The 12,465-nt window shown below is 40.9% G+C and overlaps 2 protein-coding genes across 3 annotated transcripts in view; one reads left to right on the top strand and one right to left on the bottom strand.

Annotated features, from left to right (window-relative positions):
- LOC101115187 (periphilin-1-like) overlaps positions 1 to 6,630 on the bottom strand; it is a 108,517-nt gene extending 101,887 nt beyond the window's left edge. The window contains exons 1-2 of the mRNA XM_060407639.1: positions 5,901 to 6,630; positions 3,277 to 3,352 (exon numbers count right to left, since the gene is read on the bottom strand). The gene's annotated coding sequence lies outside the window, so the exon portion shown is untranslated. The remainder of the gene's footprint in view (positions 1 to 3,276; positions 3,353 to 5,900) is intronic.
- A 70-nt stretch (positions 6,631 to 6,700) lies between these two features.
- Positions 6,701 to 10,538, top strand: C1GALT1C1 (C1GALT1 specific chaperone 1). Of its 2 annotated transcripts, XM_004022358.5 has the most exons (3): positions 6,701 to 6,838; positions 7,472 to 7,594; positions 9,148 to 10,538. In XM_004022358.5, exon 3 carries the CDS (start codon positions 9,153 to 9,155, stop codon positions 10,107 to 10,109), a length of 957 nt encoding a protein of 318 aa, XP_004022407.1. In that variant the 5' UTR covers positions 6,701 to 6,838; positions 7,472 to 7,594; positions 9,148 to 9,152; the 3' UTR covers positions 10,110 to 10,538. The 2 variants fall into 2 exon arrangements, with proteins under 2 accessions (XP_004022407.1, XP_004022406.1); XM_004022357.5 differs by lacking the exon at positions 7,472 to 7,594.
- The last annotated feature ends 1,927 nt before the right edge of the window (positions 10,539 to 12,465 follow it).

Genomic DNA, 12,465 nt, shown 5'->3' with positions numbered 1-12,465 from the left:
TAAAATTTTTTATTATGCAAATTTCCAAACAGAGAGAAAAGAGAATAGGATACTAAAGTCCTATATACCCATTACCTAGCTCAATAATTATCAATACACAACCAATCTTGTTTCTCATCAATACCCTTACCTATTCTTTCTCTCCCCAACTGAATTATTTTGAAGTAAATCCCAAACATATATCATCCATAAACATTTCAATATGTATTTCTGAAAAATATTCCTAACACAGCCACATATAATCATCTCAACTAAAACAGTAATATTAAATTTTAATGTCATCAAATACTTAGTGTCATCAGTAAGTATTCAAACTTCCTTAATCAGCTCCTTGTTTGATTTATATAGCTAATCGGTTAAAATCAGGATCCAGGGCTTCCTTGGTGGCTCAGTGGTAAAGAATCCGTCTGCCAATGCAAGAGACACGGATTCAATCTCTGATCCAGGAAGTAACTGATCCACAGAGTAACTGAGCCCATGTACCACAGCTACTGAGCCTACACACCCAAGAGCCCACTCTCCACAACAGGAGAAACCACCACAATTAAGAAGCCTGCGTACCACAACCAGAGAGTGGCCCCCACTCTCCACAACTAGAGAAAAGCCCACACAGTAATGAAGACCCAATACAACCAAAATAAGTAAACAAAATTTTTTTAAAAAATCAGGATCCAGATAAGCAGACCCATTGAACATAAGATTCATAAGATTGTCTCAGACAGACACTTGGAGATATCAAGCAGGCAACTGAAATTTGGGGTCCAAAATTCAAGAGGTAGAGGCCAGAAATATAGATGTGAAAATCATCTTCCCAGAGGGAACAGTTGCAGCTAACTGACTAGATGAAACTATTGAGTAGATATTAAAGGGGAGGAATATAACAATAAAAACGCCCCAAGGATAGAACCCTGGTGGAAGTGAAAGTCACTCAGTCATGTCCAATGCTTTGTGACCCCATGGACTATACAGGCCAGAATACTGGAGTGGGTGCCTTTCCCTTCTCCAGGGGATCTTCCCAACCCAGGGACTGAACCCAGGTCTCTCACATTACAGGCAGATTCTTTACCAGCTGAGCCACAAGGGAAGCCCAAGAATACTGGAGTGGGTAGCCTATCCTTTCTCCAGGGGATCTTCCCAATCCAGGGACCAAACCGGGGTCTCCTGCATTGCAGGTGGGTTCTTTACCTACTGAGCTACGAGGGAAGCCTAAATATTAGAAGAAATAGTGGTTGTATAGCCCATGGAATTCTCCAGGCCAGAATACTGGAGTGGGTAGCCTATCCTTTCTCCAGCAGATCTTCCCGACCCAGGAATCGAACTGGGGTCTCCTGCATTGCAGGCAGATTCTTTACCAAATTTAGCTATGAGGGAAGCTATGAAGAACCCTGGCGAACAACTAAACTCAGAAGAAGAGAGACTGAGGATGAGAACTGGGAGATGTTGCAAAAACCAGTACTCAAGAAAACAAGCATGACACTCAGAGAGTTGGAGAACTCAGGTTTATTACGCCGGCGGGCCCAGAGGAGTTAACAGGCCAAGCTCTGAGCCCCAAACAAAGGGATTACAGAGTTTTTATAGGCAGACTGTAGTGGGCTACACTAGCTGTTAATAGGCTGGTTTAAACTAAGGGGTTTCGCACGCGTGCGCAGGAACAGTGGTCAAGATGGGGAGGGGGACACCATACACAAAGATAAATTCAAAATGGATTAAAGACCTAAATGTAAGACCAGAAGCTATAAAACTCTTAGAGGAAAACATAGGCAGAACACCCGATGACATAAATCAAAGCAAGATCCTCTATGACCCACCTCCTAGAGTAACGGAAATAAAAACAAAAGTAAACAAGTGGGACTTGATTAAACTTAAAAGCTTTTACACACCAAAGTAAACTATAAGCAAGGTGAAAAGACAACCCTCAGAATGGGAGAAAATAATAGCAATTGAAACAATTGACAAGGGATTGATTTTCAAAATATACAAGCAGTTCATACAACTCAATACCAGAAAAACAAACAACCCAATCAAAAAGTGGGGAAAATACCTAAACAGACATTTCTCTAAAGACGACACAGAGATGGCTAACAAACATATGAAAAGATGCTCAACATCGCTCATTATGAGAGAAATGCAAATCAAAACTCCAATGAGATATCACTTCACACCAGTCAGAATGGCCATCATCAAAAAGTCCACAAACAATAAATGGTGGAGAGGGTGTGGAGAAAAGGGAACACTCTGGCACTGTTGGTGGGAATGTAAATTGATAGAGCCACTACGGAATATGGTATGGAGATTCCTTAGAAAAATAGGAATAAAACCACCATATGACCCAACAATCCCACTCCTAGGCATATACCCTGAGGAAACCAAAACTGAAAATGACACGTGTATCGCATTTTTCATTGCAGCACTATTCACAACAGCTAGAACCTGGAAGCAACCTAGATGTCCATTGACAGACGAATGGCTAAGAAAGCTGTGGTACATATACACAATGGAATATTACTCAGCTATTAAAAAGAATGTATTTGAATCAGTTCTAATGAGGCAGATGAAACTAGAGCCTATTATACAGAGTGTAGTAAGTCAGAAAGAAAAATACCAATACAGTAAATGGAATTGAGAAAGATGGCAACGATGACCCTATATGCAAGATAGCAACAGAGACACAGATGTCAAGAACAGTCTTTTGGACTCTGTGGGAGAAGGCGAGGGTGGGATGATTTGAGAGAATAGCATTTAAACATGCACATAATCATATGTGAAATAGATCGTCAGTCCAGGTTCAATGCATGAGACAGGGTGCTCAGGGCTGGTGCACTGGGATGACCCTGAGGGATGGGATGGGGAGGGGGGTGGGAGGGAGGGTCAGGATGGGGAACACATGTACACCCATGGCTGATTCCTGTGAATCTATGGCAAAACCACCACAATACTGTAAAGTAATTAACCTCCAATTAAAAATTTTAAAAATTTAAAAAAAGAAGTTGTGGTACATACACACAATGGAATATTACTCAGTCATAAAAAGGAATGCATTTGAGTCAGTTCTAATGAGGTGGATGAACCTAGAACCTATTAAACAGAGTGAAGTCAGTCAGAAAGAGAAAAATAAATATCGTATTCTAACGCATATATACAGAATCTATAAAAATGGTACTGAATAATTTATTTACAGGGCAACAATGGAGAAATAGACATACAGAATAGACCTATGGACATGAGGAGATGGGAGGAGAGGGTGAAATGTCTGGAAAGAGTAACATGGAAACTTACATTATTATATGTAAAATAGCCAACAGGAATTTGCTGCATGGCTCCAGGAAACTCAAAACCGGTGCTCTGGATCAACCTAGAGGGGTGGGATGGGGAGAGAGATGGGAGGGAGGTTCAGAACAGAGGGGCTATATGTATACCTATGGCTGATTCATGCTGAGGTTTGAGAAAAAACAACAATATTCTGTAAAGCAATTATCCTTCAATTAAAAAGTAAACTTAAAAAAAAAAAAAAAACCTCTGGTTGCTTAGCTCCAAAAAGAGAATTAAAAATTAAATGATATTGCAAGCATGAATATGCCTGAAAACACAAATGAGATTCATTTATGGACCAACTATACTCGAATGGAAACAATAATGAATTTGCTCAGACAGGGAATTTGTTTATTAAAGATGAACATCTGTGAAATTCTAGGCAGCAGAGGTTACATATATTACAGGTATTAATTTTGGTAAACACAGAAGACACCTTTAACCCTCCAAAAAGATGTTATGCAGAAAACAATTTACCTTAGATTTCCTCCAATATTTACTATTCCAGTGAACTGTTGTGGAAAATCATGTTAATTTCCCAAAGGCCTTTGGACAGATTTCAAAAATTTGAATGTTTAAATGCAAGTGATTGCCAATTACTAAAAATTAATGACTTCTCATGCTGAATAATGCATGCACTTAGCAGGAGGACTTTAACAACAACACAGTGTTGTCAGTTTTGAATGCAGTCTTGCCTTAGCTGCTGGGCACATGAAGGCAACCAAATTTAAAAGCAACCCTCTCCACCCTGACAAGGTGCAGGTTAGTGTGTTTAGTGAAGTCTTTAGTGCAAGAGAGATAAGCTGTTTATTTTATGCTTAATATTACACTATATGGATGCACTTTAATTAATTCAACCATTGATGGATATTTCCCACTATTATAAACAACAATGCTTTGGACCATATACATTTAGCCTTACATCTGATGCTTTAATTTCTAGGGGAGAGATTACAAGAAGTGGGTTAGCTGGGCCAAAGAACATTTATAAATATTCTTAATTTTAGCAGAAACTACTTGCATGTATTTTTTAAATTAGGACTAAATGAGGAGAGACGTTTTAAAAATGCAATCACCCAACTACAAGTCAACCATCTCACTAATCTCACTTCAAATGCTAAGTATGCTTAAACACTGCTTTAAGTAGAGAACTGGGTTCTTAACCTCTCATTGGCAGTGCTTTTGATGTTGAAAATTCCACGGTTTATTGTTTCAGAGCATCTTGTATCAGTATTTTCAGTTTGGTATTCCCTCCTGTACTAGAAAGAAGCAGTGGTTTAAATTGACTCTGTGCCACTGTCTCTGAATTCTGAGTGCCACTTTTATCTGTCTTTCCTTGGTCCCTTTGTGCAAGGAGAGCTTGATTGTCTGCACTCTCTGAAAGTATTTTTATTGGTATCTTTCCCTCATTCTTTTTCTCCTTCTAATCTTAAAGATCCCTTTATTTGCTGTTCTTCAAATTCAAAAATAACAAATGCTTGTTATGACCAGTGAAACAATGCAAACAAGCAATTGAAGAAATGTATAAAGACAAGGCTAATCATTCACACCTCGACCTCCTGATGTGATCAATATTAACAGGCTGCTGAGGCGCCTTTCACAACTCCCTTTGCTCATTACCAACAGATCAAACATATGTACACATACATAAAATTGTTTGTTTTCTGCAAAGCATAATCACACCATACACATTATTCTGCAACTTGTTTCACTTAACTAAATATGTATGTGTGTGTGTGTATAGATATAGGTCATCGCTGGTGGCTCAGTGGGTAAAGTCTGCCTGCAATGCGGGAGGCCCAGGTTCAGTCCCTGGGTTGGGAAGATCCCCTGAAGCAAGAAATGGTAACCCATTCCAATATTCTTGCCTGAGAATTCCATGGACAGAGGAGCCTGGTAGGCTACAGTCCATGGGGTTGCAGTCGGACATATACATACATAGTCGGATATACACACCTCACACACCCACACACACGTGAGGTGGTTGTGGTTTAGTCAATATACATGTATTAATATATATGTGACAATAGACAATATATGTCATTTAACAAAATATAGTGGAAATACTCTGCAGTCTTAAGCTCTTTTCCAGTTCTAAAATTTATTTTTGTATTCCTTTGGAGAACGTGCCACCATGTATCTGTAATGGATTATTTAACGTCTTTCTTCCCAGCTACACTGAGAGTTCCTTAAAGGCAGGGGGATAATTTTATTCACCATTTTATCTCCAGAATTTAGGGTAGTACTGCCAGGATAGTGAGTGCCTAAAATCTATTTGTTCATTGTTTCAGTGCTTCCTGAAACTTTCAGTCCACTTAAACTGGGTCCCTGTCAATATTCAAATATGTGTCTTTAGGAACTCAGGGCTGGGTAAATCACCACTCAAAGTTATTTGGATGGAACCTGGTGACAGTACATTTAAAAAATGTGTAAGATTTTGTGCTTTTTAGCAAAAACCCCTTTATGTCACAAAAATGAATTTTAAGAAAGCTCACGTTTAGCAGAAAGCGAGCTCTACACTTGTAATTAGATTTGAGTTCTAGTTCCTCTTATGCCGTTAATTACTCTGTGATCTTTAGAAAGTTCCTTACCCTTCATTTCCGGTCCTGGTTCCTCATCTGTTGTTTTAACATTCATTAATTCCACAAATATATACGGTCCACGGCGTGCTGGTACTAAGGCTAGTGATACAGGGGTGAGTAGCGTACAGCTAATAGCTAGCGAATGCTTACTCTAGGCTTGGTCTTTTGCTAATAAGAGTCAAAGGCACTATCTCATTTAATCTTCTATGAGATAGCACTACCGTGATACTGTCTGTACTTTACAGAGGGGGGAACGGAGGCATAGCGAGGTGAAGTAACCTTCCCAGCATACCAAATGACGCGGTGAAGACAGTACTGGACTCCGGACAGTGGGGCTTCAGATACTGTTCCAATAACCTTAGCGACTCCTCGCCCTCATAATTTGGTGACTGTTTCAGTGGTCTGCATTTAACTTCAGCCCAGGGGTACTGGATGGAGCACCCTCTTGGTGCAACGTCTCAAGAGTTCGTCAGAGAAACCAATGAGAGACCTGACCCGAGCTCGGTCGGATGGAACGCTCTGCCTCGCTCCGCAGTTTCCACGCCCGGTAGGTGCAGCGGTGGGAGGTGTCGGCGGGTCGTACGTGCACACGCACGCCTCTCTGGGCGTCCCGTTTGGTAGGGGCCAGAGTCCGGGTCACGCCAGCCCGACGCGCTTCTCGGAACTCGGCAGGGGGCGGGGAGAAAAGGCGCGCTCCGTGCGCTCCGGCCCTTCCGACGTCGGTGCGGCGGGAGGCTCCGCCCGACCGAGGGCTTCTTTGCCCCGCCCCCTTCCCGCGCCGTCGTGGCGGCCACTTCCTGGCCCTCCCCACCTTTTGCGAAACCAACGAGAGGACACCGCCTGCATCTAGAGCAGCCCAACCAGGAACGTAACCGAGTGGCGCGCGAACGTGAGAGGAAAGCTCTGCGCGGCTGCGCTTTCCCGCCCCTGAACCGTTCTAGACGCGGGTGAGTGCTGGGGCTTCGGCCCGCACCTGGAGCTGCCCGCGGAGCAGCCCCGGGAACGACCCCGCCCCTCTCCAGGGTAGGCCTGGGCCCTGGCTCACTCCCAGCATGCTCCACGCGAGGTGCCCCGGCAGGTCCAGTGGGAGGAACCGTGAGGGGGAGAGATTGAGCGCCAGCTTCCTAGAGGCGCTCCGTCTGCCCCTCCTTGGGGTCTTGGGTTGACCATGTTCTCCCCCTCACTTCTATTCTCCATTTCATTCTCCTCCCTTTTTCCATACTCCACCCCAACCACCTTCATCTAAAGAGACTCGTATGGAAAACCACTCTGGTAGTTTCTGCCTTGTTTGTCCCCGTGTACAGTTTTAAGTTTCCCTCCCCTCTGCACCAAAATCCTATCACGCGCATCACATATCATGTGCTACTCCTTAGGAAAATTTGTGCAAATGACTTTAAGTAGTATCCCCATCAAGAAGAATCCTGACATCCATATGCCATTATCAAGCTAAGAAACACTACTGAATTATCATATATTGACCAGAAATAATATGAAATGCCGAAGACCTATATAAAAGAATTCATTTTGCAGTGCATCTGACAATTCTGCTTGTTTCCTGTCAATTCTCTTTTCCTTATTAGAGCTGTGTTTGTTGACGGAGTTCTGTGAGTGACACAGAAAAGCTGTCCTGCCTCTTTCCCCACTCCCCCACCCCTGCTTAAGAATTACGTCTGTCAAGCTATTCCACACCTGGTCCTTCAAAGGTAATGGAAGTCAAAGTCCATTTCCTCTAAAACCAAGGGATGGTGTCCTTGAGGCAGTATGGTGATGTTAGATGCAAGATCTTACATGTCTCTTCATTTATAGGAAAACAGGGTTATTCTGTAACTTGTTTATTATCAATAATATGGATAGAAGCACTGTTGAGGTCATTATTCTGTACTAAAAAAAAAACCGTTAAACTGCTGTCAGGATATCTGATTTCTAGTTCATTTCTACTACTAACCGTGACTTTGGGTCAGTTACCTAACCTCTGTGGACCCTGTGTTTCCCTATCTGTAAAATGAGAAAAGTGACATTAAGTATTTCCTAAGCCGACTTTGGACTGCAAGGAGAGCCAACCAGTCCATTCTGAAGGAGATCAGCCCTGGGATTTCTTTTGGAAGGAATGATGCTAAAGCTGAAACTCCAGTACTTTGGCCACCTCATGTGAAGAGTTGACTCATTGGAAAAGACTCTGATGCTGGGAGGAATTGGGGGCAGGAGGAGAAGGGGACAACAGAGGATGAGATGGCTGGATGGCATCACTGACTCGATGGACGCGAGTCTGAGTGAACTCCAGGAGTTGGTGATGGACAGGGAGGCCTGGCATGCTGCGATTCATGGGGTCGCAAAGAGTCTGACAGGACTGAGCAACTGAACTGAACTGAAGCCCACTTTCAACTTTAAGAGACAAAGGGAAAAATCTAAGTAGCTCAGAACATTCCTTGTGGAGATGGAGAGGAGATTGGGAAATTTTCAACAGTTGTATTTAATATTGACTTTCTTTTAATTTCTAACTGAAATCAAAGTGTAGACTTTTTACTTCTCCAAAGAATAAACAGATGCCTTTGGAGGAAATAAAAACGTTCATTAATGGTCCCCAAATAATTTAACTGTTTTCCTTATGGGCTTTTATTACATCAGTTAGTTGAGATACTGTGTTGGAAGTCATTTAGTCTTAGGAACAAGAGACTAAATATTAACAAATATGGTATCAATTCCAAGAAATTTGCTTTAGATGTACTCAAAACACCTGGTAGCATTAGATTGAGAACAAAAGCCAGCACAGATACCACTGGTGATATAGCAACTGTTAAGTGGTTTTATTTTGTTCAGTTTAAGGTTTTCTTGTAAAAGTCCATTTATAGCTACAGAGGTATTTAAATAATATAATGCAAGCTTGTGAAACAAAATTCCTTTCAAGAGGACGATGGACAGACTACCTCTGTAACATTGGTTTCTGGGGTCAGTGCTTTAATTCAGTACTTGGTTAATTAAATCCCCATAGATGAAGTGCAGAAATAGCCTCGCAGAAAATTCTACAGCTGCGAGGTATTTCTGCAAAGTTCCAGTTTATACCCAGCAGTAATCAGATACCATTGGAAGCAAAAAATTCTTAAGATTCTCTTGTACTAGTTGCAACTGATTCCATGTCAAACCTGGGAGCCTTTTTTTCCTTAACATTAAGAGCCAAATGTAAGTATAGGGGAACTATCAAATCATTAGACTAATACTTTTCTATTAAGTATCCTAAAGTTCTTTTTCTTCTTTATAGGAAAAATGCTTTCTGAAAGCAGTTCATTTTTGAAGGGTGTAATGCTTGGAAGCATTTTCTGTGCCTTGATCACTATGCTAGGACACATTAAGATTGGTCATGGAAATAGAATGCACCACCATGAGCATCATCATCTCCAAGCTCCTAATAAAGAAGACATCTTGAAAATTTCAGAAGATGAACGCATGGAACTTAGTAAGAGCTTTCGGGTATACTGTATCCTACTTGTCAAACCCAAAGATGTGAGCCTCTGGGCTGCAGTGAAAGAAACTTGGACCAATCACTGTGACAAAGTAGACTTCTTCAGTTCTGAAAATGTTAAAGTGTTTGAGTCAGTTAACATGGAAACAAATGACATGTGGTTAATGATGAGAAAAGCTTACAAATACGCCTTTGATAAATATAGAGACCAATACAACTGGTTCTTCCTTGCACGCCCCACTACGTTTGCTATTATTGAAAACTTAAAGTACTTTTTGTTAAAAAAGGATCCATCACAACCTTTCTATCTAGGTCACACTGTAAAATCTGGAGATCTGGAGTATGTGAGCATGGAAGGAGGAATTGTCTTAAGTATAGAATCAATGAAGAGACTTAACAGCCTTCTCAGTATTCCTGAGAAGTGTCCTGAACAGGGAGGGATGATTTGGAAGATATCTGAAGATAAGCAGCTTGCTGTCTGCCTGAAATATGCCGGAGTGTTTGCAGAAAATGCAGAAGATTCTGAAGGAAAAGATATATTTAACACCAAATCTGTTGGGCTTTTTATTAAAGAGGCAATGACTAATCACCCAAACCAGGTAGTAGAAGGATGTTGTTCAGATATGGCTGTTACTTTTAATGGACTGACACCTAATCAGATGCATGTAATGATGTATGGGGTATACCGTCTTAGGGCATTTGGGCATGTTTTCAATGATGCATTGGTTTTCCTACCTCCAAATGGTTCTGACAATGACTGAGAAGTGAAACAAGAGCGTGTATATGATCGCCAGACAAGACGTGTGTTGTTATTTGTAGTAACAACTGCATATATATCCAACACAGCAGTATGTTTCTTTTTTTGTTTTCTTTTTCAATTTGGTGGCACTGATTTATTCCCACATCGAAGTTTAGTAGTACATTTTAAAATAGGGTGGATTTTTTTTTCTTAAAAAATATGATAATTTCAACTGTGTTGGAAAGAAATGTCTTAAGAATAATAATTTTACAAATAAAGGATATATTTATAAGTAATATATGTGATAAATTCTAAATTATGAACATTAAAGTCTGTGTGGCACCTTTTTTTTGCTGATTGGTTAAAAATTTAACATGTCTTTTTAGCTTGCTAAGATATCCAAATGAAATCTCTAATTTCAAATCTGTGATTAAAGTAAAACTTTTAGCTATGTGTTTCTGTTACTTCTAATGTTGGTTTATGTTCTAAGCCCTCATAAGTGCCAATGGATTTGTTTTCTCAAAATACACAACCAAGCAACCAAGAGAATGTTCCCAACCCCTGTTAAAGTAAAAGTTGAAATCTGTCCCTGAAATTGAAGATAACTTACAAAGGTTAGTAATTTTCCTGGGAGCTAGTTTAGTGGCATTCCTCGGCATATACAATTTCTCTATCCATATACTGAAATTGGAGTGGTGACCATAAAGAATGTAATGTCATTTAACTGCATTGTTTCCCAGTTAATCAAGCTCTCAGCTATGGCTTGAATAAAAATATACCAGTTGAGATTGATTTGCTCCTGCAGAGCAAGTGAGTTCTGCGGAAATATCCTTTGTTGTTGTTTAATTTGTTCTGAGACCCCATGGACTGTAGCCCACTAAGCTCCTCTGTCCATGGGAGTTCCCAGGCAAGAATACTGGAATGGGTTGCCATTTTCTTCTCCAGGGGATCTTCCAACCCAGGGATCAAACCCAAGTTTCCTGCATTACAGGCAGATTCTTTACTGCTGAGCCACCAGGGAAGCCCCTTTGTGCTTAGTCTCACAGTCGTGTCCCAACTCTTTGCAACCCCATGGACTGTAGCCCACCAGGCTCCTCTGTCCATGGAATTCTCCAGGCAAGAATAGTGGAGTGGGTTGCCATGCCCTTCTCCAGGGACGCCCCTTTAAATCTCCTTTAAAGAACTCCTTTTGGTAGTCTGGCAGTTTCATTTACTTGGGTTGAATCTGCCCTGGTTTTTGTTTACCTGTTCAAATTTTGAGATTTTTTTTTTTGCATGTTCTTGATTGTATCATATGTTGATTGCACCTGTTTGGTGTGGAGGCCTTAGCCTCACCATTCACCTCGGACTACTATGCCATTTGCCTGATTTCACTGGCTACCTAGAAGCTTTAAGGATGGTAGATACAATAACTTCTGTCTTCATAAATTTGTGAAATACTTGGAGCTGATTTGCCCTCTAATTGGGCCTGCACATGCCATATTAAGTTAGATCCATAAGCCTCCACAGGGTGTAAGACCATGACATTTTAGAGATCAATTTTTCTTGTAACTGGCCTCATGATGTTCATAGTCTCCCACAGCTTTTGTAAGCCAGAAAGATAATTTCCTTAAGAGGGCCTTGGGCTACAAATTACCAATCATCAGAGTAGTGTGTAAAGCCCTTTGTTTTGATCTGTACAATCTTCCTCATTGGGGCTCTTGGTTAAGATGAAAGGTTATTAATTTTGAAAAATAATAACCATTTTATCAAGCACTGTAATATGTGGTCTCAGATGTAATTACTACAAATCGTATTCAGTGAGTATAATGATGCACAGTATCTCACGGAGTGTGACACCCAGTTTATAAGTATCACCTTGCCCCCAACACCAATATATTAAAATTTTTTCTAGTGCATTATCACCTTCAATTACATTAGGGTATCAAAATATAGTTGAAATAAATATATTAGAGTGCATTCCGTTGTTTGATTTCCTAGTGGGTACTAACAGTTGCTTTTTAAACCAAATTTATGCTCTTGGTTGTATTTTTATATGAGTATTCCTTTATAAAAGGGACTTCCCTGGTAGCTCAGCTGGTAAAGAATCCACCTGCAATGCAGGAGACCCCGGTTCAATTCCTAGGTTGGGAAGATCCGCTGGAGAAGCAATAGGCTACCCACTCCAGTATGCTTGGGCTTCCCTGGTGGCTCAGCTAGTAAAGAATCCACCTGCAATGCGGGAGACCAATCCCTGGGTTGGGAAGATCCCCTGGAGAAGGGAATGGCTACCCACTCCAGTATTCTGGCCTGGATAATTCCTTTATAAAATGTTAGTTGTCTTAAATAATATACTGTCTCTTTGAACATATTTGTACCTAGTCTTGTAGATAAAACTG

Source organism: Ovis aries, chromosome X, assembly GCF_016772045.2.
Source record: "Ovis aries strain OAR_USU_Benz2616 breed Rambouillet chromosome X, ARS-UI_Ramb_v3.0, whole genome shotgun sequence".
Taxonomy (NCBI): domain Eukaryota; kingdom Metazoa; phylum Chordata; class Mammalia; order Artiodactyla; family Bovidae; genus Ovis; species Ovis aries.
The sequence above is the reverse complement of the archived record's forward strand: the minus strand, read 5'-3'. Positions and strand labels throughout refer to the sequence as shown.

Excerpts from the sequence above, each read along its gene's own strand:
- C1GALT1C1 (XM_004022357.5), top strand. The coding sequence starts at position 9,153 with ATGCTTTCTGAAAGCAGTTCATTTTTGAAGGGTGTAATGCTTGGAAGC.